This window comes from Salvelinus fontinalis, chromosome 22 (assembly GCF_029448725.1).
Source record: "Salvelinus fontinalis isolate EN_2023a chromosome 22, ASM2944872v1, whole genome shotgun sequence".
Classification (NCBI taxonomy): domain Eukaryota; kingdom Metazoa; phylum Chordata; class Actinopteri; order Salmoniformes; family Salmonidae; genus Salvelinus; species Salvelinus fontinalis.
In genome coordinates this window covers 41354593-41379997 of record NC_074686.1, presented here as the reverse complement: position 1 = coordinate 41379997, position 25405 = coordinate 41354593, and the positions used below count along the sequence as shown (strand labels likewise).

The 25405-nt window shown below is 46.0% G+C and overlaps 1 protein-coding gene across 1 annotated transcript in view; it reads left to right on the top strand.

Moving 5' to 3' along the window:
- The window catches only part of LOC129820314 (CUB and sushi domain-containing protein 2-like), a 625656-nt gene that overhangs the window by 195734 nt on the left and 404517 nt on the right, over nt 1-25405 (top strand). Inside the window, exon 3 of the mRNA XM_055877382.1 lies at nt 7777-7889. Within this exon, the coding sequence (XP_055733357.1) occupies nt 7777-7889 (113 nt within the window). The remainder of the gene's footprint in view (nt 1-7776; nt 7890-25405) is intronic.

Genomic DNA, 25405 nt, shown 5'->3' with positions numbered 1-25405 from the left:
TACTGTCTTACTGTCTGACTGTCTGACTGTCTTACTGTCTGACTGTCTGACTGCCTGACTGTCTTACTGTCTTACTGTCTGACTGTCTGACGGTCTTACTGTCTGACTGTCTTACTGTCTGACTGTCTTACTTACTTACTGTCTGACTGCCTGACTGTCTGACTGTCTGACTGTCTTACTGTCTGACTGTCTGACTGTCTGACTGTCGGACTGTCTTACTGTCTTACTGTCTGACTGTCTGACTGTGTTACTGTCTTACTGCCTGACTGCCTGACTGTCTGACTGTCTGACTGTCTGACTGCCTGACTGTCTGACTGTCTGACTGCCTGACTGTCTGACTGTCTGACTGCCTGACTGCCTGACTGTCTGACTGTCTGACTGTCTGACTGTCTGACTGTCTGACTGTCTGACTGTCTTACTGTCTGACTGTCTTACTTACTTACTGTCTGACTGCCTGACTGTCTGACTTTCTTACTGTCTGACTGTCTTACTGTCTGACTGTCTGGCTGTCTTACTGTCTGACTGTCTTACTTACTTACTGTCTGACTGCCTGACTGTCTGACTGTCTGACTGTCTTACTGTCTGACTGTCTGACTGTCTGACTGTCTTACTGTCTGACTGTCTTACTTACTGTCTGACTGCCTGACTGTCTGACTGCCTGACTGTCTGTCTGTCTGACTGTCTGACTGCCTGACTGTCTGACTGTCTTACTGTCTGACTGTCTGACTGTCTGACTGTCTGACTGTCTGACTGACTTACTTACTTACTGTCTGACTGCCTGACTGTCTGACTGTCTGACTGTCTGACTGTCTTACTGTCTTACTTACTCACTCTCTGACTGTCTGACTGTCTGACTGTCTGACTGTCTGGCTGTCTGACTGTCTGACTGTCTGACTGCCTGACTGTCTGACTGCCTGACTGTCTGACTGTCTTACTGCCTGACTGTCTGACTGTCTTATTGTCTGACTGTCTGACTGTCTGACTGTCTGACTGTCTGACTGTCTGACTGTCTGACTGCCTGACTGTCTGACTGCCTGACTGTCTGACTGTCTGACTGCCTGACTGTCTGACTGTCTGACTGTCTGACTGCCTGACTGTCTTACTGTCTTACTGTCTGACTGTCTGACGGTCTTACTGTCTGACTGTCTTACTGTCTGACTGTCTTACTTACTTACTGTCTGACTGCCTGACTGTCTGACTGTCTGACTGTCTGACTGTCTTACTGTCTGACTGTCTTACTAACTTACTGTCTGACTGTCTGACTGTCTGACTGCCTGACTGTCTTACTGTCTGACTGTCTGACTGTCTGACTGTCTGACTGTCTGACTGTCTTACTTACTTACTGTCTGACTGTCGGACTGTCTTACTGTCTTACTGTCTGACTGTCTGACTGTCTGACTGCCTGACTGCCTGACTGTCTGACTGTCTGACTGTCTGACTGTCTGACTGTCTTACTTACTTACTGTCTGACTGCCTGACTGCCTGACTGCCTGACTGTCTGACTGTCTGACTGTCTTACTGTCTGACTGTCTGACTGTCTGACTGTCTGACTGTCTTACTGTCTGACTGTCTTACTTACTGTCTGACTGCCTGACTGTCTGACTGCCTGACTGTCTGACTGTCTGACTGTCTGACTGTCTGACTGTCTTACTGTCTGACTGTCTGACTGTCTGACTGTCTGACTGACTTACTTACTTACTGTCTGACTGCCTGACTGTCTGACTGTCTGACTGTCTGACTGTCTTACTGTCTTACTGTCTTACTTACTCACTCTCTGACTGTCTGACTGTCTGACTGTCTGACTGTCTGACTGCCTGACTGTCTGACTGCCTGACTGTCTGACTGTCTCACTGCCTGACTGTCTGACTGTCTGACTGTCTGACTGTCTTATTGTCTGACTGTCTGACTGTCTGACTGTCTGACTGCCTGACTGCCTGACTGCCTGACTGTCTGACTGTCTTACTGTCTGACTGTCTTACTGTCTTATTGTCTGACTGCCTGACTGTCTTACTGTCTGACTGTCTTACTTAATTGAGAAATTAAGTAACTCAACTAAACTCGATAAAAAGTAGAATAAACAGTAACATGAAGTTGAGATCAATGATATAAAGAATTATGGAGAAGAAAAAATGTTTTGTCAGAAAGACAAATTCAACTCCACCTTTCATAGAATCAGATGGTTTATTCATCACACAACCATGTGTAACGGCGTTCCTCTCTCTCTTCATAAGAAGAGGAGGAGTAGTGATCGAGCCAAGGCGCAGCGGGTTGTGAAAACATGATGAATTTTATTTACAAGACAAAACGAAACAAACTATACTTGAATAAACTAACAAAATAACAAAACGAAAATAGACAGACTCGTACGACGAACTAACATAACACACGCAGAACGAACGAACAAGTACTTACTACAAAAACGCACGAACAAACCGAAACAATCCCATATGGTGTAACATCGACACAGACACAGGAGACAATCACCCACAAACAAACAGTGAGAACACCCTACCTAAATATGACTCTTAATTAGAGGAGAACGCAAAACACCTGCCTCTAATTAAGAGCCATACCAGGCAACCAAAACCAACATAGAAACAGATAACATAGACTGCCCACCCAAAACACATGCCCTGACCTAAACACATACAAAAACAACATAAAACAGGTCAGGACCGTTACAGAACCCCCCCCTCAAGGTGCGAACGCCGGGCGCACCAGCACAAAGTCCAGGGGAGGGTCTGGGTGGGCAGTTGACCACGGTGGTGGCTCCGGCTCTGGACGCTGTCCCCACACCACCATAGTCACTCCCCGTTTCTGTCTTCCCCTCCCAATGACCACCCTAAAACTCACATCCCCTAAATAAACGGCCAGCACCAGGAGAAGGGGCAGCACCGGGACAAGGGGCAGCACCGGGACAAGGGGCAGCACCGGGACAAGGGGCAGCACCGGGACAAGGGGCAGCACCGGGACAAGGGGCAGCACCGGGACAAGGGGCAGCACCGGGACAAGGGGCAACACCGGGACAAAGGGCAGCACCGGGACAAGGGGCAGCACCGGGACAAGGGGCAGCACCGGGACAAGGGGCAGCACCGGGACAAGGGGCAGCACCGGGACAAGGGGCAGCACCGGGACAAGGGGCAGCACCGGGACAAGGGGCAGCACCGGGACAAGGGGCAGCACCGGGACAAGGGGCAGCACCGGGACAAGGGGCAGCACCGGGACAAGGGGCAGCACCGGGACAAGGGGCAGCACCGGGACAAGCGGCAACACCGGGACAAAGGGCAGCACCGGGACAAGGGGCAGCACCGGGACAAGGGGCAGCACCGGGACAAGGGGCAGCACCGGGACAAGGGGCAGCACCGGGACAAGGGGCAGCACCAGGATAAGGGGCAGCACCAGGATAAATGGCAGCACCGGGACAAGGGGCAGGTCCCGGCTGATATACTCTGGCAGATCCTGGCTGAGGAACTCTGGCAGGTCTATGCAGGCTGACTGCTCTCGACGCTCATGGCAGGCTGACGGCTCTCGACGCTCATGGCAGGCTGACGGCTCTCGACGCTCATGGCAGGCTGACGGCTCTCGACGCTCATGGCAGGCTGACGGCTCTCGACGCTCATGGCAGGCTGACGGCTCTCGACGCTCATGGCAGGCTGACGGCTCTCGACGCTCATGGCAGGCTGACGGCTCTCGACGCTCATGGCAGGCTGACGGCTCTCGACGCTCATGGCAGGCTGACGGCTCTCGACACTCATGGCGGGCTGACGGCTCTCGACGCTCATGGCTCTCTGACGGCTCTCGACGCTCATGGCTCTCTGACGGCTCTGGCTGCTCATGGCTCGCTGGCGGCTCTGGCAGATCCTGTCTGGTTGGCGGCTCTGGCAGATCCTGTCTGGTTGGCGGCTCTGGCAGATCCTGTCTGGTTGGCGGTTCTGGCAGATCCTGTCTGGTTGGCGGCTCTGGCAGATCCTGTCTGGCGGGCGGCTCTAGCGGCTCCTGTCTGGCGGGCGGCTCTAGCGGCTCCTGTCTGGCGGGCGGCTCTAGCGGCTCCTGTCTGGCGGACGGCTCTGTAGGCTCATGGCAGACGGGCGGCTTTGCAGGCTCATGGCAGACGGGCGGCTTTGCAGGCTCATGGCAGACGGATGGCTCAGACGCCGCTGGGGAGACGGATGGCTCAGATGGCGCTGGGGAGACGGATGGCTCAGATGGCGCTGGGGAGACGGATGGCTCAGATGGCGCTGGGGAGACGGATGGCTCTGGCCGGATACGGCGCACTGTAGACCTGGTGCGTGGTGCCGGAACTGGAGGCACCGGGCTAAGGATAAGCACCTTCCTACTAGTGCGGGGAGCAGGGACAGGGCACACTGTATTCTCAAAGCCCACTCTATACCTGATGCGAGGTACCGGCACTGGTGACACCGGGCTGAGGACAAGCACATCAGGATTAGTAGGGGGAGAAGATACAGTGTGTTCAGGGCTCTGGAGACGCACAGGAGGCTTTGTGCGTGGTGCCGGAACTGGAGGCACCGAACTGGATACACGCACTACAGAGAGAGTGCGTGGAGGAGGAACTGGGCTCAGGAGACGCACTGGTAGCCTAGTGCGTAGTGTAGGCACTGTAGGTACTAGGCTGGGGCGGGGAGGTGGCGCCGGAAATACCGGACCGTGGAGGCGTACTGGCACTCTTGAGCATTGAGCCTGCCCAACCTTACCTGGTTGAATGCTCCCGGTCGCCCGACCAGTGCGGGGAGGTGGAATAACCCGCACCGGCCTATGTAGGCGAACCGGGGAAACCATGCGTAAGGCCGGTGCCATGTATGCCGGCCCGAGGAGACGCACTGGAGACCAGACGCGTTGAGCCGGCCTCATGACACCTGGCTAAATACCCAATCTAGCCCTACCAGTGCGGGGAGGTGGAATAACCCGCACTGGGCTATGCACTCGTACAGGAGACACCGTGCGCTCTACTGCGTAACACGGCGCCTGCCCGTACTCCCGCTCTCCACGGTAAGCCTGGGAAGTGGGCGCAGGTCTCCTACCTGCCCTTGGCCCACTACCTCTTAGCCCCCTCCCAAGAAATTTTGGGGAATTACTTACGGGCTTTTTGGGCTTCCGTGCCAGACGCGTTCCCTCATAGCTCCGGTTCCTCTCTCCGGTAGCCTCTGCTCTCCTCAGTGCCTCCAGCTGTTCCCATGGGAGGCGATCCCTACCAGCCAGGATCTCCTCCCATGTGTAGCAACCCTTTCCGTCCAATATATCGTCCCATGTCCATTGCTCCTTCTTTTCCTGTCCCTTACTCCAATTACTCCGCTGCTTGGCTCTGGAATGGTGGGTGATTCTGTAACGGCGTTCCTCTCTCTCTTCATAAGAAGAGGAGGAGTAGTGATCGAGCCAAGGCGCAGCGGGTTGTGAAAACATGATGAATTTTATTTACAAGACAAAACAAAACAAACTATACTTGAATAAACTAACAAAACGAAAATAGACAGACTCGTACGACGAACTGACATAACACACGCAGAACGAACGAACAAGTACTTACTACAAAAACGCACGAACAAACCGAAACAATCCCGTATGGTGTAACATCGACACAGACACAGGAGACAATCACCCACAAACAAACAGTGAGAACACCCTACCTAAATATGACTCTTAATTAGAGGAGAACGCAAAACACCTGCCTCTAATTAAGAGCCATACCAGGCAACCAAAACCAACATAGAAACAGATAACATAGACTGCCCACCCAAAACACATGCCCTGACCTAAACACATACAAAAACAACATAAAACAGGTCAGGACCGTTACACCATGTGATGTTGCCAATTAATTTAAGGATTACTTCATTGGCTAAGTGGGCAAATTAAACGAGCCACTATATTCATGCATAAAAAAACTGATAATGAAGTAAAGATTTGAAAGTTAGAATTTTGTAAAGTTAGAACAATTAGTATCTATCAATAATGACAAACCTCCTGGCAGCTGACTCTATAGCCACTCCAAGGTAATTCCACTAGCCAAGAGCGGTAAAACTGCCTTTAATGGTTCTAACAGCAGTCACACCCTGGCCTTAGTATTCTTTGTTTTCTTTATTATTTTAGTTTGGTCATTGTGTGACAAGCGGTGGATTGTTTAGTTTTTTAACTTGTCTAGGTTGTTTTTGTATGTCTATGGGTTTTTGACTAGTCTAGGTAGTTATATGTCTATGGTTGCCTAGATTGGTTCTCAATTAGAGGCAGCTGTTTATCGTTGTCTCTGATTGGGAGGTCCATATTTAGGCAGCCATATTCCTTGAGTATTTCGTGGGTGATTGTCTATGTGTTAGTTGCCTGTGTCTGCACTTTTCATATATAACTTCACGTTCGTTTTGTAAGTTTGTTTAACAAAGAGTTGTAGTCTGTTTTGGAATGGGTGACTAGTAACCAGTAGTCCTGAACATCTCTAAAACTAAGAGCATTGTATTTGGTACAAATCATTCCCTAAGTTCTAGACATCAGCTGAATCTGGTAATGAATGGTGTGGCTGTTGAATAAGTTGAGGAGACTAAATGACTTGGCGTTACCTTAGATTGTAAACTGTCATGATCAAAACATATAGATTCAATGGTTGTAAAGATGGGGGGGAGGTCGATCAGTAGTAAAGAGATGTTCTGCTTTTTTGACACCACACTCCTAAAAGCAAGTCCTGCAGTCTCTAGTTTTATTGTATCTTGATTATTGTCCAGTCGTGTGATCCAGTGCTGCAAGGAAAGATCTAGTTAAGCTGCAGCCGGCCCACAACAGAGCAGCATGTCTTGCTCTTCATTGTAATCAGAGGGCTGATATACTGTAAATACTATGCATGTCATTCTCTCTTGGCCAAGAGATGAGAAGAGAGCATCCACTTCTTATTTTTTTTATAAGAAACATTAATGTGTTGAAAATTCCAAAATGTTTGCATGGTCACCGTAAACACAGCTATGACACACACACACTTAGCCCACCAGACGTGCCACCAGGGATCTTTTCACAGTCCCTAAATCCAGAACAAACTCAATAAAGAGTACAGTATTAATATAGAGCCCTTATTGCATGGAACTACCTTCCATCTCATGTTGCTCAAATGGACAGCAAACCTGGTTTTAAAAACAGATGAAAGCAAACACCTCGCCTCTCCCTTATGTGACCTAGATAGTTGGTGTGTATTGATGTAGGCTACGTGTGCCTTTTATTTTTATTGAGGTATTCCTGTCCTTGAGCTGTTCTTGTCTATTGACGTTCTGTATTATGTCATTCTGTATTGTTTCATGTTTTGTGTGGACCCCCAGGAAGAGTAGCTGCTGCTTTCGCAACAGCTAATGGGGATCCTTATAAAATACCAAAATATCAAATACCTGTCTAGCCGAGATGGTTTTGTTGAACTGTACTTGTGTTGTATGATGGGTAATCTGACCTGAAGTATTTGCTGCTATTTGTACCAGCTACAGTTGTTTTGATTGTTAATAACCTGTTATTAGAGCTCTTACTATATGTGCCCATATTCATAAAGTATCTCAGAGTAAGAGAGAGCTGATTTAGGATCAGGTCCTCCCTGTCTTTTTAAATTATAATCTAAACTGATCCTAGATCAGCCCTTCTACGCTTTGTGAAAACTGGTCCTGGACTGATTTCCAGATGGCTCGCTCTGTAAGTCTTTGTCCGTCCTGCCCGTCTTATATCACATTGCTGTTTGCTGAACGTTCCTCTCTCTGTGTATGTTTCTGATGACTTGTGTCCATTCCTGTGTTTCCGTAGATTGACAGGGTTCCAGCTGCCGTCGCCCATAGTGAGCACAGGACCCAGGCTAACACTGTGGCTGCTGTCAGACTATGCTGTCAGTGGACAAGGCTTCAAAGCCATCTATGAAGGTAACTTCCTATACTGAAATAAAGTCTTGCAAAACCTATAGAGGTAACATATGCCTCCCTCTCTCGCTCGCTCTCTCTCTCTCACACTCTCTCTCTCCCTCTCACTCCCTCTCTCCCTCTCTCTCTCTCTCTCTCTCTCTTTCTCTCTCTTTCTCTCTCTCCCTCTCTCTCCCTCTCTCTCCTGCTCTCTCCCCCCTGCTCCCTCTCTCTCTCTCTTTTCTCTCTCACTGACTTTAATGTTCTCATTCTCTGTCTCTCCCTGTAATCTACCTCCTCCTCCTCCTCCTCCTCATTCTAGTCTGTGAGTAGTCCATTACTGATTCCTTTGACATGTCAGGGCACCGTCCCTAAGTCCTAAGAAGTAAAGCTAAAGCTTCTACCTTCACAAAAGCCCCTTCAGTAGATATAATGACGTAAAACATCAGGACAGCAGGTCAACAAGGCATTGACTTCTGAACACATCCCATCGAACAGACGATATACTGTAACCTACTGTACTCCTACGGCTGTGGCGAGCATGACGTTTCGTCAGCCGGGAACAGTCATGCAAATATCTGCTGGTCATTTACATAAGCACATGAAGTATCTCATGTTGTAGTATCTCATGTAGTAGTACCTCATATCTCATATAGTAGTATCTCATGTAGTAGTATCTCATGTAGTAGTATCTCATGTAGCAGTATCTCATGTAGTAGTATCTCATATAGTAGTGTCTCATATAGTAGTATCTCATGTAGTAGTATCTCATATAGTAGTATCTCATGTAGTAGTATCTCATATAGTAGTATTTCATGTAGTAGTATCTCATGTAGTATTATCCCATGTAGTAGTATCTCATATAGTAGTATTTCATGTAGTAGGATCTCATATAGTAGTATTTCACATAGTAGTATCTCATGTTGTAGTATCTCATGTAGTAGTATCTCATGTAGTAGTATCTCATGTAGTAGTATCTCATGTAGTAGTATCTCATGTAGTAGTATTTCATGTAGTAGTATTTCATGTAGTAGTATTTCATGTAGTAGTATCTCATATAGTAGTATCTCATGTAGTAGTATCTCATGTAGTAGTATCTCACGTAGTAGTATTTCACGTAGTAGTATCTCATGTAGTAGTATCTCATGTAGTAGTATCTCATGTAGTAGTATCTCATATAGTAGTATCTCATATAGTACTATCTCATGTAGTACTATCTCATGTAGTACTATCTCATGTAGTACTATCTCATGTAGTACTATCTCATGTAGTACTATCTCACATAGTACTATCTCACATAGTACTATCTCACATAGTAGTATATCACATAGTAGTATATCACGTAGTAGTATATCACGTAGTAGTATCTCATGTAGTAGTATCTCATGTAGTAGTATCTCATGTAGTAGTATCTCCAGTAGTAGTATCTCAGGTAGTAGTATCTCAAGTAGTAGTATCTCATATAGTAGTATCTCAGGTAGTAGTATCTCATATAGTAGTATCTCAGGTAGTAGTATCTCAAGTAGTACTATCTCAGGTAGTAGTATCTCATATTTTTATTTTTTATTTCACCTTTATTTAACCAGGTAGGCTAGTTGAGAACAAGTTCTCATTTGCAACTGCGACCTGGCCAAGATAAAGCATAGCAGTGTGAACAGACAACAACACAGAGTTACACATGGAGTAAACAATAAACAAGTCAATAACATGGTAGAAAAAAAAGAGAATCTATATACAATGTGTGCAAAAGGCATGAGGTAGGCAATAAATCGAGTAATTACAATTTAGCAGATTAACACTGGAGTGATAAATCATCAGATGATCATGTGCAAGAAGAGATACTGGTGTGCAAAAGAGCAGAAAAGTAAATAAATAAAAGCAGTATGGGGGGTGAGGTAGGTAAATTGGGTGGGTAGTTTACAGATGGACTATGTACAGCTGCAGAGATCGGTTAGCTGCTCGGATAGCAGATTTTTAAAGTTGTTGAGGGAGATAAAAGTCTCCAACTTCAGAGATTTTTGCAATTCGTTCCAGTCGCAGGCAGCAGAGAACTGGAAGGAAAGGCGTCCAAATGAGGTTTTGGCTTTAGGGATGATCAGTGAGATACACCTGCTGGAGCGCGTGCTACGGGTGGGTGTAGCCATCGTGACCAGTGAACTGAGATAAGGCGGCACTTTACCTAGTATAGCCTTGTAGATGACCTGGAGCCAGTGGGTCTGACGACGAACATGTAGCGAGGGCCAGCCGACTAGGGCATACAGGTGGGTCGTATAAGGTGCTTTAGTAACAAAACGGATGGCACTGTGATAAACTGCATCCAGTTTGCTGAGTAGAGTATTGGAAGCTATTTTGTAGAAGTCGAGGATCGGTAGGATAGTCAGTTTTACTAGGGTAAGTTTGGCGGCGTGAGTGAAGGAGGCTTTGTTGCGGAATAGAAAGCCGACTCTAGATTTGATTTTGGATTGGAGATGTTTGATATGAGTCTGGAAGGAGAGTTTGCAGTCTAGCCAGACACCTAGGTACTTATAGATGTCCACATATTCTAGGTCGGAACCGTCCAGGGTGGTGATGCTAGTCGGGCGTGCGGGTGCAGGCAGCGAACGGTTGAAAAGCATGCATTTGGTTTTACTAGCGTTTAAGAGCAGTTGGAGGCCACGGAAGGAGTGTTGTATGGCATTGAAGCTCGTTTGGAGGTTAGATAGCACAGTGTCCAAGGAAGGGCCGGAAGTATACAGAATGGTGTCGTCTGCGTAGAGGTGGATCAGGGAATCGCCCGCAGCAAGAGCAACATCATTGATGTATACAGAGAAAAGAGTCGGCCCGAGAATTGAACCCTGTGGTACCCCCATAGAGACTGCCAGAGGACCGGACAACATGCCCTCCGATTTGACACACTGAACTCTGTCTGCAAAGTAGTTGGTGAACCAGGCAAGGCAGTCATTAGAAAAACCGAGGCTACTGAGTCTGCCGATAAGAATATGGTGATTGACAGAGTCGAAAGCCTTGGCCAGGTCGATGAAGACGGCTGCACAGTAATGTCTTTTATCGATGGCGGTTATGACATCGTTTAGTACCTTGAGCGTGGCTGAGGTGCACCCGTGACCGGCTCGGAAACCGGATTGCACAGCGGAGAAGGTACAGTGGGATTCGAGATGGTCAGTGATCTGTTTGTTGACTTGGCTTTCGAAGACCTTAGATAGGCAGGGCAGGATGGATATAGGTCTGTAACAGTTTGGGTCCAGGGTGTCTCCCCATTTGAAGAGGGGGATGACCGCGGCAGCTTTCCAATCCTTGGGGATCTCAGATGATACGAAAGAGAGGTTGAACAGGCTGGTAATAGGGGGTGCGACAATGGCGGCGGACAGTTTCAGAAATAGGGGGTCCAGATTGTCAAGCCCAGCTGATTTGTATGGGTCCAGGTTTTCCAGCTCTTTCAGAACATCTGCTATCTGGATATGGGTAAAGGAGAAGCTGGGGAGGCTTGGGCGAGTAGCAGCGGGGGGGGCGAGGCTGTTGGCCAAGGTTGGAGTCGCCAGGAGGAAGGCATGGCCAGCCATTGAGAAATGTTTGTTGAAGTTTTCGATTATCACGGACTTATCAGTGGTGACCGTGTTACCTAGCCTCAGTGAAGTGGGCAGCTGGGAGGAGGTGCTCTTGTTTTCCATGGACTTTACAGTATCCCAGAACTTTTTTGAGTTAGAGCTACAGGATGCAAATTTCTGCTTGAAAAAGCTGGCCTTTGCTTTCCTGACTGACTGCGTGTATTGGTTCCTGACTTCCCTGAACAGTTGCATATCGCGGGGCCTCTTCGATGCTATTGCAGTTCGCCACAGGATGTTTTTGTGCTGGTCGAGGGCAGTCAGGTCTGGAGTGAACCAAGGGCTATATCTGTTCTTGGTTCTGCATTTTTTGAACGGAGCATGCTTGTCTAATATGGTGAGGAAGTAACTTTTAAAGAATGACCAGGCATCCTCAACTGACGGGATGAGGTCAATATCCTTCCAGGGTACCCGGGCCAGGTCGATTAGAAAGGCCTGCTCGCAGAAGTGTTTTAGGGAGCGTTTGACAGTGATGAGGGGTGGTGGTTTGGCCGAGGACCCGTGGCGGATACAGGCAATAAGGCAGTGATCGCTGAGATCTTGATTGAAGACAGCAGAGGTGTATTTGGAGGGCAAGTTGGTCAGGATAATGTCTATTAGGGTGCCCATGTTTACGGATTTAGGGTTGTACCTGGTGGGTTCCTTGATGATTTGAGTGAGATTGAGGGCATCAAGCTTAGATTGTAGGACTGCCGGGGTGTTAAGCATATCCCAGTTTAGGTCACCTAACAGAACAAACTCTGAAGCTAGATGGGGAGCGATCAATTCACAGATGGTGTCCAGGGCACAGCTGGGAGCTGAGGGGGGTCGGTAGCAGGCGGCAACAGTGAGAGACTTATTTCTGGAGAGATTAATTTTTAAAGTTAAAGATATAGTAGTATCTCAAGTAGTAGTATCTCAAGTAGTAGTATCTCAAGTAGTAGTATCTCATGTAGTAGTATCTCAAGTAGTAGTATCTCAAAGCCTACAAGCCACTGTTGCAGACCTTTGGAACATCTACATTTTAAAATTTCTAATATATCCATGTAGCATGGCCTACATCTTTACAATGAATCCATTGTTTATTTTAGGCTAGTCTAAAGAAACATTGGCCTATGATATGAAGAACATTTTCATTGGAAAAGAATAGCATATTCTTGATCTGGCAATGGCTGTGGGCTACACTAGTTCATTTAGCAGACAAACTATTTCTGAGGGAGTGTGCACATTCTGTGTTGAGCAGTTAACAAAGTGATCATTTGAAACAGGTTCTCCTGTATGCTTTTAATTTAGAGTTATTTATGTAAATTCAGTTGCGATACAAACCGTAGGCTATATGTTTTGATTTTTTTTTTCTTTTTTTCTTTTTTTTAAAATTTTTATCCCATTTTCACCCCAATTTTCGTGGTATCCAATCGCTAGTAATTACTACCTTGTCTCATCGCTACAACTCCCGTACGGGCTCGGGAGAGACGAAGGTCGAAAGCCATGCGTCCTCCGAAGCACAACCCAACCAGCCGTACTGCTTCTTAACACAGCGCGCCTCCAACCCGGAAGCCAGCCGCACCAATGTGTCGGAGGAAACACCATGTACCTGGCCCCCTTGGCTGGCGCGCACTGCGCCCGGCCCGCCACAGGAGTCGCTGGAGCGCGATGAGACAAGGATATCCCTACCGGCCAAACCCTCCCTACCCCGGACGACGCTATGCCAATTGTGCGTCGCCCCACGGACCTCCCGGTCGCGGCCGGCTGCGACAGAGCCTGGGCGCGAACCCAGAGACTCTGGTGGCGCAGTTAGCACTGCGATGCAGTGCCCTAGACCACTGCTCCACCCGGGAGGCCCATGTTTTGATTTCTAATACATTCTAGGGCTGCGTGATGCGACTATTTGAAAAAAAACTCACATGAAAGGAATGTGCTCTGCTCGGTTTCTCGTGCAGGACACACTTCATCAGTCTCTCATTCACAATTTGGCAATATCTTGATAATATTCTCTACACATCAGACTATTCTCAATTTAATCTGGTCTTTACATATTACCTACTGATGTAGGTGTGGAATATATATTATTTTAGACTGGCCCACAAAAAAAATGGTAATAAGCCCTCGAATAGAGAACAGAGGAAGGGCTTCCTGCTGTTACGTTTATAACAGGTAGGCTACACCAGTTATAAAGCCGATGAATGTGTTGAGCAATAAATAGGCAGAATGACCAAGCTTGGATCCTCTTTTAAATAGTGGCCAGTCATAGCTCTCATTTCACACGCGACTGTACAATGATTGGGCTTATAAGAACAACTGTGTCACTAGGCTCTGTAAGCTATGGGACCTCCAACCCTGTTCCAGGGGTCCTAGATCTATAGGCTGGCTTAGTTATTTGGCCACTTTAGTTGTGATACAAACCTTATTAAAACACATAAGTCTATCGGCTAGGCTATGATTTATAAGAAGAAAAAGAAATGCACACCTATTTAGGCGAAGTGCTGGCTAGCGGAGTAGAAAACTTGAAAATAAAAGGAGAGCCGCACACTCTAGGAGCTCAGATGCAAAAATGTAATATCCAACGTTTCGACAGCCAAGCTGGCTTCATCAGGGTATAATCAAACACTGCGGGATGACTCGTTTATATAGGGTCAAATGACACACAGGTGTCTGTAATCATGGCCAGGAGTGGCCTAATATCGTTGGCTAATTCTCAAATATTAAAATGGCATACAAACAGAATACAAAAAACAAATGGATAGCATACGATCATAGATTCATTTTAGACTACACAAGCTTACAAACAATTACAAAGTCACAATATTCACAAGAATGTCTTCGGATCAAAGTCTACGTTGAGACCGAAGGGAGCAAGGGTCTTTAAGTGAAAGATCCAGGCAGCCTCTCGTTTTAACAAGACATTATCAAGGTCACCCCGTCTCCTAGGGAGGGTGACATGTTCGATGCCATTATAACGTAGAGATGAAATCGAGTGGCCTGCCTCCATAAAGTGGGCCGCAACTGGGTCAGTCGAGTTTTTGAACCTAATGGTGCTACGATGCTCCGAGATACGTACTTTTAATTCGCAGCTTTGTTTTACCCACATCATTTTTACCACAAGGACAAGTTATAAGATAAATAACTGCCTAGGCTATGATTTGAACAATTTGAGAGAGAAAAAAAATGCATGCACTGTTTCTTGCCTTAGACTGCACAGGCTGGGCATCATTCACAAGTGATCATATTCTCACCCATCAGGCTATTCTTGTCTTTACATACACTAACTATTACATGTGTGAAATTAGTTCAGGGGAAAAACTATTTAATCTGTATGCACTTGAATAGCAAATGGAGGCTTTCCCACAATTCATTTTCATGCCAGCCAGGTAGGCTAGTCTGGCTATGAAGCGAAGCAATGTGCTTAACATTAGGAAATAGTATGTAAGGATCTACGTTGGGAAGGAAGTTCAGGGAGTGAGTACATTTTAATAAATAAATGGACAAAACAAGAAACACTAACAGTGCACCGACATGAAACTGCAACAATGACGACTGGGGAAGAAAGTGACGGACATATAAAGGGCAGGTAATCGAGGAGGTGATGGAGTCTAGGTGAGCGTCATTATGCGCTGGTGACTTTGGTGACAGGTGTGCGCCCTAACGAGCAACCTGGTGACCTAGAGGCCGGAGAGGGAAGCACACGTAACAACCTGTAGAAAACTAATGGGATCCTCCACTTTTTAACCCACGGGCCCACAGAAATGTGATTAATATAATGAAAAAATCCCTATCAAAATCCATCTCTTTAAGATAAAGATGTCCGTTTTTTTTTGCATCCTCCAATATGACCCGTTCCTCATCTGCGTTAAAAGGTGGTAGAGCTAGAGCAGCTTCTGACAAACCAGGAGACATCCCGAAAAATTGGTCTTCATACCAAAACGTCTTGTAGTGTCGGTTTGTCCTACAAAACTGTTATGAAAGATGAGACTCTGACGAACACCATTGCTTTCTAAGTTTTTCTCTAGGACACCTAAAAGACCTGTACATTTGGAGATGGTTTAGTACCTAAAATCAGGACATCCTGATCTTTCTCATATCTCTCAAATAAAGGACAGAAACTTCAAAACAAACGTCCTTTTGATTTCAAGAGGGCTAATGGAGGCCATCAAAACACTGTTTCTTCATACAACTGAATAGCCTATTGAAAGAACATGGGCTTCTGGGAACACATTTTTCATTCCATGCATCCAACAGTTATGAGGAGCTTCTGAATAGCTATTCGCTGTAGAGCAGCTGTTCCTCTTCCACTCGCTGTCTGAATGCTAGAGCTCTCATGAAGCTGAGTACCTGGCCATTAGGACCTGATGGAGGGATAATAGAGCCCTGAGTACCAGGCCAGTAGGACCTGATGGAGGGACAATAGAGCCCTGAGTACCAGGCCAGTAGGACCTGATGGAGGGACGACAGAGCCCTGAGTACCAGGCCAGTAGGACCTGATGGAGGGACGACAGAGCCCTGAGTACCAGGCCATTAGGACCTGATGGAGGGACGACAGAGTACTGAGTACCTGACCATTAGGACTGGATGGAGGGACGACAGAGCCCTGAGTACCTGGCCATTAGGACCTGATGGATGGACAATAGAGCCCTGAGTACCAGGCCATTAGGACCTGATGGAGGGACAGTAGAGCCCTGAGTACCTGACCATTAGGACCTGATGGAGGGACAATAGAGCCCTGAGTACCTGACCATTAGGACCTGATGGCGGGACAATAGAGCCCTGAGTACCAGGCCATTAGGACCTGATGGAGGGACAATAGAGCCCTGAGTACCAGGCCATTAGGACCTGATGGAGGGACAATAGAGCCCTGAGAACCAGGCCATTAGCGACTGGCCATTAGCAAGTTTGGTAGGATACTAATGACCATCAGCTGCAACAGGGTGTGTTTTGGAGGAGCCTAGTTAGCGTGACACAACGGTCATGAATGGTGACTGCCGGTGTGATGGTAATACGGTCACCGTATCAGATCTATGTATCCTCCACCTAGATCAGGTTTCCACTATAATACGGATATATGCACTCCCCTCTCTGATCAGCATACTCACTAAAGAACAATACGTTATCAGTGTGCTTTAGGCTAATTATATTACTGTGCATGGTTGGATGTAAGGCCAGAAGAGATGAGCTGTGCATAGCGTTTTTCTTTCATCCCCCGCCTAGATGGCTGGCTGTAGAGGGAGAGAGCTGGCATGTTGTGATGGGTACACATCGCTAGGCTAAGGGGTCCTTGTTGTAATTCCACTTGAAGGAAGAGTGTTTTATGACCCGTAAAATTATGAAATTAACAGGGAGGGAGAGGTGCTATTAACAGAGAGAGAGATTTGTTAACTTCTCTGCGCTACGAATCCCCTTTACGGGATAATTTTCCTAAACAACCACTGAATTGCAGGACGCAAAATATTACAACAAATATTTATAATCATGCAATCACAAGTGAAATATACCAAACCACAGCTTTGCTTGTTGTTAATCCACCTGCCGTGTCAGATTTTGAAAATATGCTTTACAGAGAAAGAAATCCAAGCTTTTGTGAGTGTATCAATCAATGCTAGAACAGCTAGCCCCAAATTAGCATGGTCACGAAAGTCAGAAAAGCAATAAAATTAATTGCTTACCTTTGATAATCTTCGGATGTTTGCACTCACGAGACTCCGAGTTACACAACAAATGTTATTTTTGTTCGATAAATATTACTTTTATAACAAAAAAATGCCATTTGGGTTGCGCGTTATGTTCAGAAAACTACAGCCTCGTTCCATTCGACGAAAATTCCAAAAAGTATCCATAATGGTCGTAGAAACATGTCAAATGTTTTTTATAATCAATCCTCAGGTTGTTTTTAACCTCTCTGGGGCAGGTGGGACGCTAACGTCCCACCGGCCAATAGCCAGGGAAAATACAGCGCGGCATATTCAAATAACATGATATAAAAATCAAACTTTCATTAAATCACACATGTAAGATACCAAATTAAAGCTACACTCGTTGTGAATCCAGCCAACGTGTCAGATTTCAAAAAGGCTTTTCGGCGAAAGCATAAGATGCTATTATCTGATGACAGCACAATGTCAACAGAGAGAGAGTAGCATATTTCAACACTGCAAGCACGACACAACGCAGAAATAAAATATAAATCATGCCTTACCTTTGACTAAATTCTTTTGTTGACGAGCTTCTGTTGTTGACACTCCAATATGTCCCATAAACATCACAAATGGTCCTTTTGTATGATTAATTCCGTCGTTATATATCCAAAATGTACATTTACTTGGTGCGTTTGATCCAGAGAAACACCGGTTCCAAATCGCGCAACATGACTACACAATATCTCATAAGTTACCCGTAATCTTTTTCCAAACATTTCAAACAACTTTCATAGTACAACTTTAGGTATTTTTTAACGTAAATAATCAATACAATTTAAGACGGGATGAACTGTGTTAGATACCAGAGGAAAACAAAGTGGAGCGTGCTTTCAGGTCACGGGCCTTAACCACAACAGTACACTTCACTCGACCCTCGTTCTGAACAGGACTACTTCTTCATTACACAAAGGAAAAACATAATTCAATTTCTAAAGACTGTTGAAATCCAGTGGAAGCGATAGGAACTGCAAGCAACTGCCTTAGAATACTAGATTTCCATTGAAACCCCATTAACCTTTCACGAGTATCTACCCCGGGTCCGGGAGCACCCCCCACCCCCCCCCACACTGAGTAGCATAGCCTAGCATAGCGTCACAATTAAATAGTAGCATCTAAATATCATTAAATCACAAGTCCAAGACACCTAATGAAAGATACAGATCTTGTGAATAAAGCCACCATTTCAGATTTTTAAAATGTTTTACAGGGAAGACAAAATATGTAAATCTATTAGCTAACCACGTTAGCAAAAGACACCACTTTTCTAACTCCATCAGTTTCTTACTCCATCAGGTGCTATCACCAATTCGGCTAAACTAAGATATTGATAGCCACTAACCAAGAAAAAACCTGATAACATATTTATGTTTTGTTAGAAAAATGTGCATATTTCAGGTAGATATCATAGTTTACAATTGCACCCACCGTCACAAATGGACTAGAATAAATACATAGAGCAACGTGTTTACCTAATTACTAATCATCAAACATTTCGTAAAAATACACAGCATACACTAATCGAAAGACACAGATCCTGTGAATACAGACAATATTTCAGATTTTCTAAGTGTCTTACAGCGAAAACACAATAAATCGTTATATTAGCATACCACACATGCAAACGTTACCAGAGCATTGATTCTAGCCAAAGAGAGCGATAACGTAAACATTGCCAAAATATATACATTTTTTCACTAACCTTCTCAGAATTCTTCAGATGACACTCCTGTAACATCACATTACAACATACATATACAGTTTGTTCGAAAATGTGCATATTTAGCCACCAAAATCATGGTTAGACAATGACAAAAGTTGCCCAGCTGGTCAGACAATGTCGTGCGCCATATTAGACAGTGATCTAGTCGTATACATAAATACTCATAAACGTAACTAAAAAATATAGGGTGGACAGCGATTGATAGACAATTTAATTCTTACTACAATCGCTGATTTACATTTTTTAAATTATCCTTACTTTTCAATACAGTTTGCGCCAAGCGAAGCTACGTCAAACAAAATGGCGTCATAAGCGATTAACATTTTTCGACAGAAACACGATTTATCATAATAAATTGTTCCTACTTTGAGCTGTTCTTCCATCAGAATCTTGGGCAAAGAATCCTTTCTTGGGTCTAATCGTCTTTTGGTCGAAAGCTGTCCTCTTGCCATGTAGAAATGCCCATTGCGTTCGGGATGAACTGGAACCGTGCCCAGAGATTCACAGTGTCTCAGAAATAAATGTCCCAAAATCGCACTAAACTTATATAAATTGCTATAAAACGGTTTAAATTAACTACCTTATGATGTTTTTAACTCCTATAACGAGTAGAAACATGACCGGAGAAATATAACTGGCTACACTAATGCTTGGAAAAAAGAGCAGGTCGGTGTCCACCGCGCGCCCGACGCATCTGGAAAAGAGTTCCTACCTACACGTGTTTTTGTTTTATAGGGGCTGTGATTGCGCAATCGATACCATTCAAATCGTCATCACGTAAAGGCATCCAGGGGAAGACGTAAGCAGTGTCCGTATCCTGATAGCGTTCACAGTGGCCTTTAAACTGACTCCAGATCAGGGGCCAAAATGTGTGAAATCTGACTCCATGTCAGGGAAATTGCTGTAGAATGAGTTCTGTTCCACTCAGAGACAAAATTCCAACGCCTATAGAAACTAGAGAGTGTTTTCTATCCAATAATAGTAATAATATGCATATTGTACGAGCAAGAATTTAGTAGGAAGCCGTTTAATCTGTAATGCAATTATGCTAATGAGAAAACAGCACCCCCTGTAGTCGCAAGAAGTTAATATAGAGAGTGACCTAAAAAATGTTTGTTCCTGGATGGTTTGTCCTCTGGGTTTCCGCCTGCAATATCAGTTCTGTTATACTCACAGACATCATTCAAACAATTTAGAAACTTCAGAGTGTTTTCTATCCAAATCTACTAATAATATTCATATCCTAGCTTCTGGGCCTGAGTAGCAGGCAGTTTAATTTGGGCACGCTTTTCATCCGGACGTGAAAATACCACCCCCTAGCCTAGAGAGGTTAACAGAGTGAGAGAGAGAGAGGTGATATTAACAGAGAGAGAGAGGGGTGATCTGATTAGGGAGTTTATCATCTAATGAGGGAGACTAGCATCTAGGTAGGAAGACTACCATCTAATGAGAGAGACTACCATCTAATGAGAGAGACTACCATCTAATGAGAGCGACTACCATCTAATGATAGAGACTTACATCTAACGAGAGAGACTACCATCTAATGAGGGAGACCAACATCTAATGAGGGAGACTACCGTATAATGAGGGAGACTACCGTATAATGAGGGAGACTACCGTATAATGAGGGAGACTACCGTATAATGAGGGAGACTACCGTCTAATGAGGGAGACTACCGTCTAATGAGAGAGACTACCATCTAATGAGGGAGACAACCATCTAATGAGGGAGACTACCATCTAATGAGGGAGACTACCATATAATGAGGGAGACTACCATCTAATGAGAGAGACTACCATCTAATGAGAGAGACTACCATCTAATGAGAGAGACTACCATCTAATGAGAGAGACTTACATCTAATGAGAGAGACTACCATCTAATGAGAGAGACTACCATCTAATGAGGGAGACTACCATCTAATGAGGGAGACTACCATCTAATGAGGGGGACTACCATCTAATGAGGGAGACTACCATCTAATGAGGGAGACTACCATCTAATGAGGGAGACTACCATCTAATGAGGGAGACTACCATCTAATGAGGGAGACTACCATCTAATGAGAGAGTCTACCATCTAATGAGGGAGACTACCATCTAATGAGAGAGACTACCATCTAATGAGGGAGACTACCATCTAATGAGAGAGACTACCATCTAATGAGGGAGACTACAATCTAATGAGAGAGACTGCCGTCTAATGAGAGAGACTACCGTCTAATGAGGGAGACTACCGTTAAATGAGGGAGACTACCGTTAAATGAGGGAGACTACCGTCTAATGAGGGAGACTACCGTCTAACGAGGGAGACTACCGTCTAACGAGGGAGACAACCATCTAACGAGGGAGACAACCATCTAACGAGGGAGACAACCATCTAACGAGAGAGACTACCATCTAATGAGAGAGACTACCATCTAATGAGGGAGACTACCATCTAATGAGGGAGACTAAAATATAATGAGAGAGACTGCCATCTAATGAGAGAGACTACCGTCTAATGAGGGAGACTACCGTCTAATGAGGGAGACTACCGTTAAATGAGGGAGACTACCGTCTAATGAGGGAGACTACCATCTAATGAGAGAGACTACCATCTAATGAGGGAAACTACCATCTAATGAGGGAGACTACCATCTAATGAGAGAGACTACCATCTAATGAGGGAGACTACCATCTAATGAGGGAGACCAACATCTAATGAGGGAGACCAACGTCTAATGAGGGAGACTACCGTCTAATGAGAGAGACTACCGTCTAATGAGAGAGACTACCGTCTAATGAGGGAGACTACCGTCTAATGAGGGAGACTACCGTCTAATGAGGGAGCCTACCGTCTAATGAGAGAGACTACCATCTAATGAGGGAGACAACCATCTAATGAGGGAGACTACCATCTAATGAGGGAGACTACCATATAATGAGGGAGACTACCATCTAATGAGAGAGACTACCATCTAATGAGAGAGACTACCATCTAATGAGAGAGACTACCATCTAATGAGAGAGACTTACATCTAATGAGAGAGACTACCATCTAATGAGAGAGACTACCATCTAATGAGGGAGACTACCATCTAATGAGGGAGACTACCATCTAATGAGGGGGACAACAATCTAATGAGGGAGACTACCATCTAATGAGGGAGACTACCATCTAATGAGGGAGACTACCATCTAATGAGGGAGACTACCATCTAATGAGGGAGACTACCATCTAATGAGAGAGTCTACCATCTAATGAGGGAGACTACCATCTAATGAGAGAGACTACCATCTAATGAGAGAGACTACCATCTAATGAGGGAGACTACAATCTAATGAGAGAGACTGCCGTCTAATGAGAGAGACTACCGTCTAATGAGGGAGACTACCGTTAAATGAGGGAGACTACCGTTAAATGAGGGAGACTACCGTCTAATGAGGGAGACTACCGTCTAACGAGGGAGACTACCGTCTAACGAGGGAGACAACCATCTAACGAGGGAGACAACCATCTAACGAGGGAGACAACCATCTAACGAGAGAGACTACCATCTAATGAGAGAGACTACCATCTAATGAGAGAGACTACCGTCTAATGAGGGAGACTACCGTCTAATGAGGGAGACTACCGTTAAATGAGGGAGACTACCGTCTAATGAGGGAGACTACCATCTAATGAGAGAGACTACCATCTAATGAGGGAAACTACCATCTAATGAGGGAGACTACCATCTAATGAGAGAGACTACCATCTAATGAGGGAGACTACCATCTAATGAGGGAGACCAACATCTAATGAGGGAGACTACCGTCTAATGAGGGAGACTACCGTCTAATGAGAGAGACTACCGTCTAATGAGAGAGACTACCGTCTAATGAGGGAGACTACCGTCTAATGAGGGAGACTACCGTCTAATGAGGGAGCCTACCGTCTAATGAGGGAGCCTACCGTCTAATGAGGGAGACTACCGTCTAATGAGAGAGACTACCTTTAAATGAGGGAGACTACCGTCTAATGAGGGAGACTACCGTCTAATGAGGGAGACTACCGTCTAATGAGGGAGACTACCGTCTAATGAGGGAGACTGCCGTCTAATGAGAGAGACTACCGTCTAATGAGGGAGACTACCGTTAAATGAGGGAGACTACCGTCTAATGAGGTAGACTACCATCTAATGAGAGAGACTACCATCTAATGAGGGAAACTACCATCTAATGAGGGAGACTACCATCTAATGAGAGAGACTACCATCTAATGAGGGAGACTACCATCTAATGAGGGAGACCAACATCTAATGAGGGAGACTACCGTCTAATGAGGGAGACTACCGTCTAATGAGAGAGACTACCGTCTAATGAGAGAGACTACCGTCTAATGAGGGAGACTACCGTCTAATGAGGGAGACTACCGTCTAATGAGGGAGCCTACCGTCTAATGAGGGAGCCTACCGTCTAATGAGGGAGACTACCGTCTAATGAGAGAGACTACCATCTAATGAGAGAGACTACCATCTAATGAGGGAGACTACCATCTAATGAGAGAGACTACCATCTAATGAGAGAGACTACCATCTAATGAGAGAGACTACCATCTAATGAGAGAGACTACCATCTAATGAGGGAGACTACCATCTAAATGAACAATGAGGTTAGTTGCTTAAGTGGAGTACTTGCCAAATTATGACAAACAGGAAGGAGCAAGAGGGGCCTGAAGCCAATAAAATCTCTTCCAAATGTATAATTGTGTCCCAAATGTATAATGTCTGCGTAGTATATCTGATGGAAGATAATCACAGAAGCTAGTTAGGGCAGCATATGTAAGATGTTGTGTTACCCTTCCAGATCTCTCTCTCTCTCTCTCTCTCTCTGTCTCTCTCTCTCTCTCTCTCTCTCTCTCTGTCTCTCTCTCTATATCTCTCTCTCTCTCTCTCTCTCTCTCTCTCTCTCTCTGTCTCTCTCTCTATATCTCTCTCTCTCTCTCTTCCTCTCTCTCTCTCTCTCTCTTCCTCTCTCTCTCTCTCTCTCTTCCTCTCTCTCTCTCCCTCTCTCTTCCTCTCTCTCTCTTCCTCTCTCTCTCTCTCTCTCTCTTCCTCTCTCTCTCCATCCCTCTAAAGACTCTATTAGCTCTGTGAGTGCTCTACTCTTCATTGCCTCCCTGCCTCTGAACAACCAGTCCCTTCACTTGTTTGATTAAACGTGAGCAATAGTCAGCGGCATGAATTAATCGACTCTGCGCATAAAGAGAACGCGTTCCGTACGCACGTAAACAAATTATCGTGTCGCGGTGGTTAGGGTTAGCGGTGGCTCCATTAGTGGCCATGTTGTGTCTGTGTGTCGCGGTGGCTCCATTAGTGGACATGTTGTGTCTGTGTGTCGCGGTGGCTCCATTAGTGGACATGTTGTGTCTGTGTGTCGCGGTGGCTCCATTAGTGGACATGTTGTGTCTGTGTGTCGCGGTGGCTCCATTAGTGGACATGTTGTGTCTGTGTGTCGCGGTGGCTCCATTAGTGGACATGTTGTGTCTGTGTGTGTCGCGGTGGCTCCATTAGTGGACATGTTGTGTCTGTGTGTCGCGGTGGCTCCATTAGTGGACATGTTGTGTCTGTGTGTGTGTGTCGCGGTGGCTCCATTAGTGGACATGTTGTGTCTGTGTGTCGCGGTGGCTCCATTAGTGGACATGTTGTGTCTGTGTCTGTGTGTCGCGGTGGCTCCATTAGTGGACATGTTGTGTCTGTGTGTCGCGGTGGCTCCATTAGTGGACATGTTGTGTCTGTGTGTCGCGGTGGCTCCATTAGTGGACATGTTGTGTCTGTGTGTCGCGGTGGCTCCATTAGTGGACATGTTGTGTCTGTGTGTCGCGGTGGCTCCATTAGTGGACATGTTGTGTCTGTGTCTGTGTGTCGCGGTGGCTCCATTAGTTGACATGTTGTGTCTGTATGTCGCGGTGGCTCCATTAGTGGACATGTTGTGTCTGTGTGTGTCGCGGTGGCTCCATTAGTGGACATGTTGTGTCTGTGTGTGTCGCGGTGGCTCCATTAGTGGACATGTTGTGTGTGTGTGTGTGTGTCGCGGTGGCTCCATTAGTGGACATGTTGTGTCTGTGTGTGTGGGGGGGGGGGGGTGCAAATGTGTGTGTGTGTGTGTGGGGGGGGGGGGGTGCAAATGTGTGTGTGTGTGTGGGGGGGGGGGGGGTGCAAATGTGTGTGTGGGGGGGGGGAGGTGCAAATGTGTGTGTGTGTGTGTGGGGGGGGGGGGGTGCAAATGTGTGTGTGTGTGTGGGGGGGGGGGGGGGTGCAAATGTGTGTGTGGGGGGGGGGAGGTGCAAATGTGTGTGTGTGTGTGGGGGGGGGGGGGGGTGCAAATGTGTGTGTGGGGGGGGGGAGGTGCAAATGTGTGTGTGTGTGTGTGGGGGGGGGGGGGGTGCAAATGTGTGTGTGTGTGTGGGGGGGGGGGGGGTGCAAATGTGTGTGTGTGTGTGTTTATAATGCAGTTGAATTAATTCAGCGGAGGCTGTCATTAATGGTACTCTCTTCTTCGCTCTCCTTTTCCCATGTTTCTCTTTTG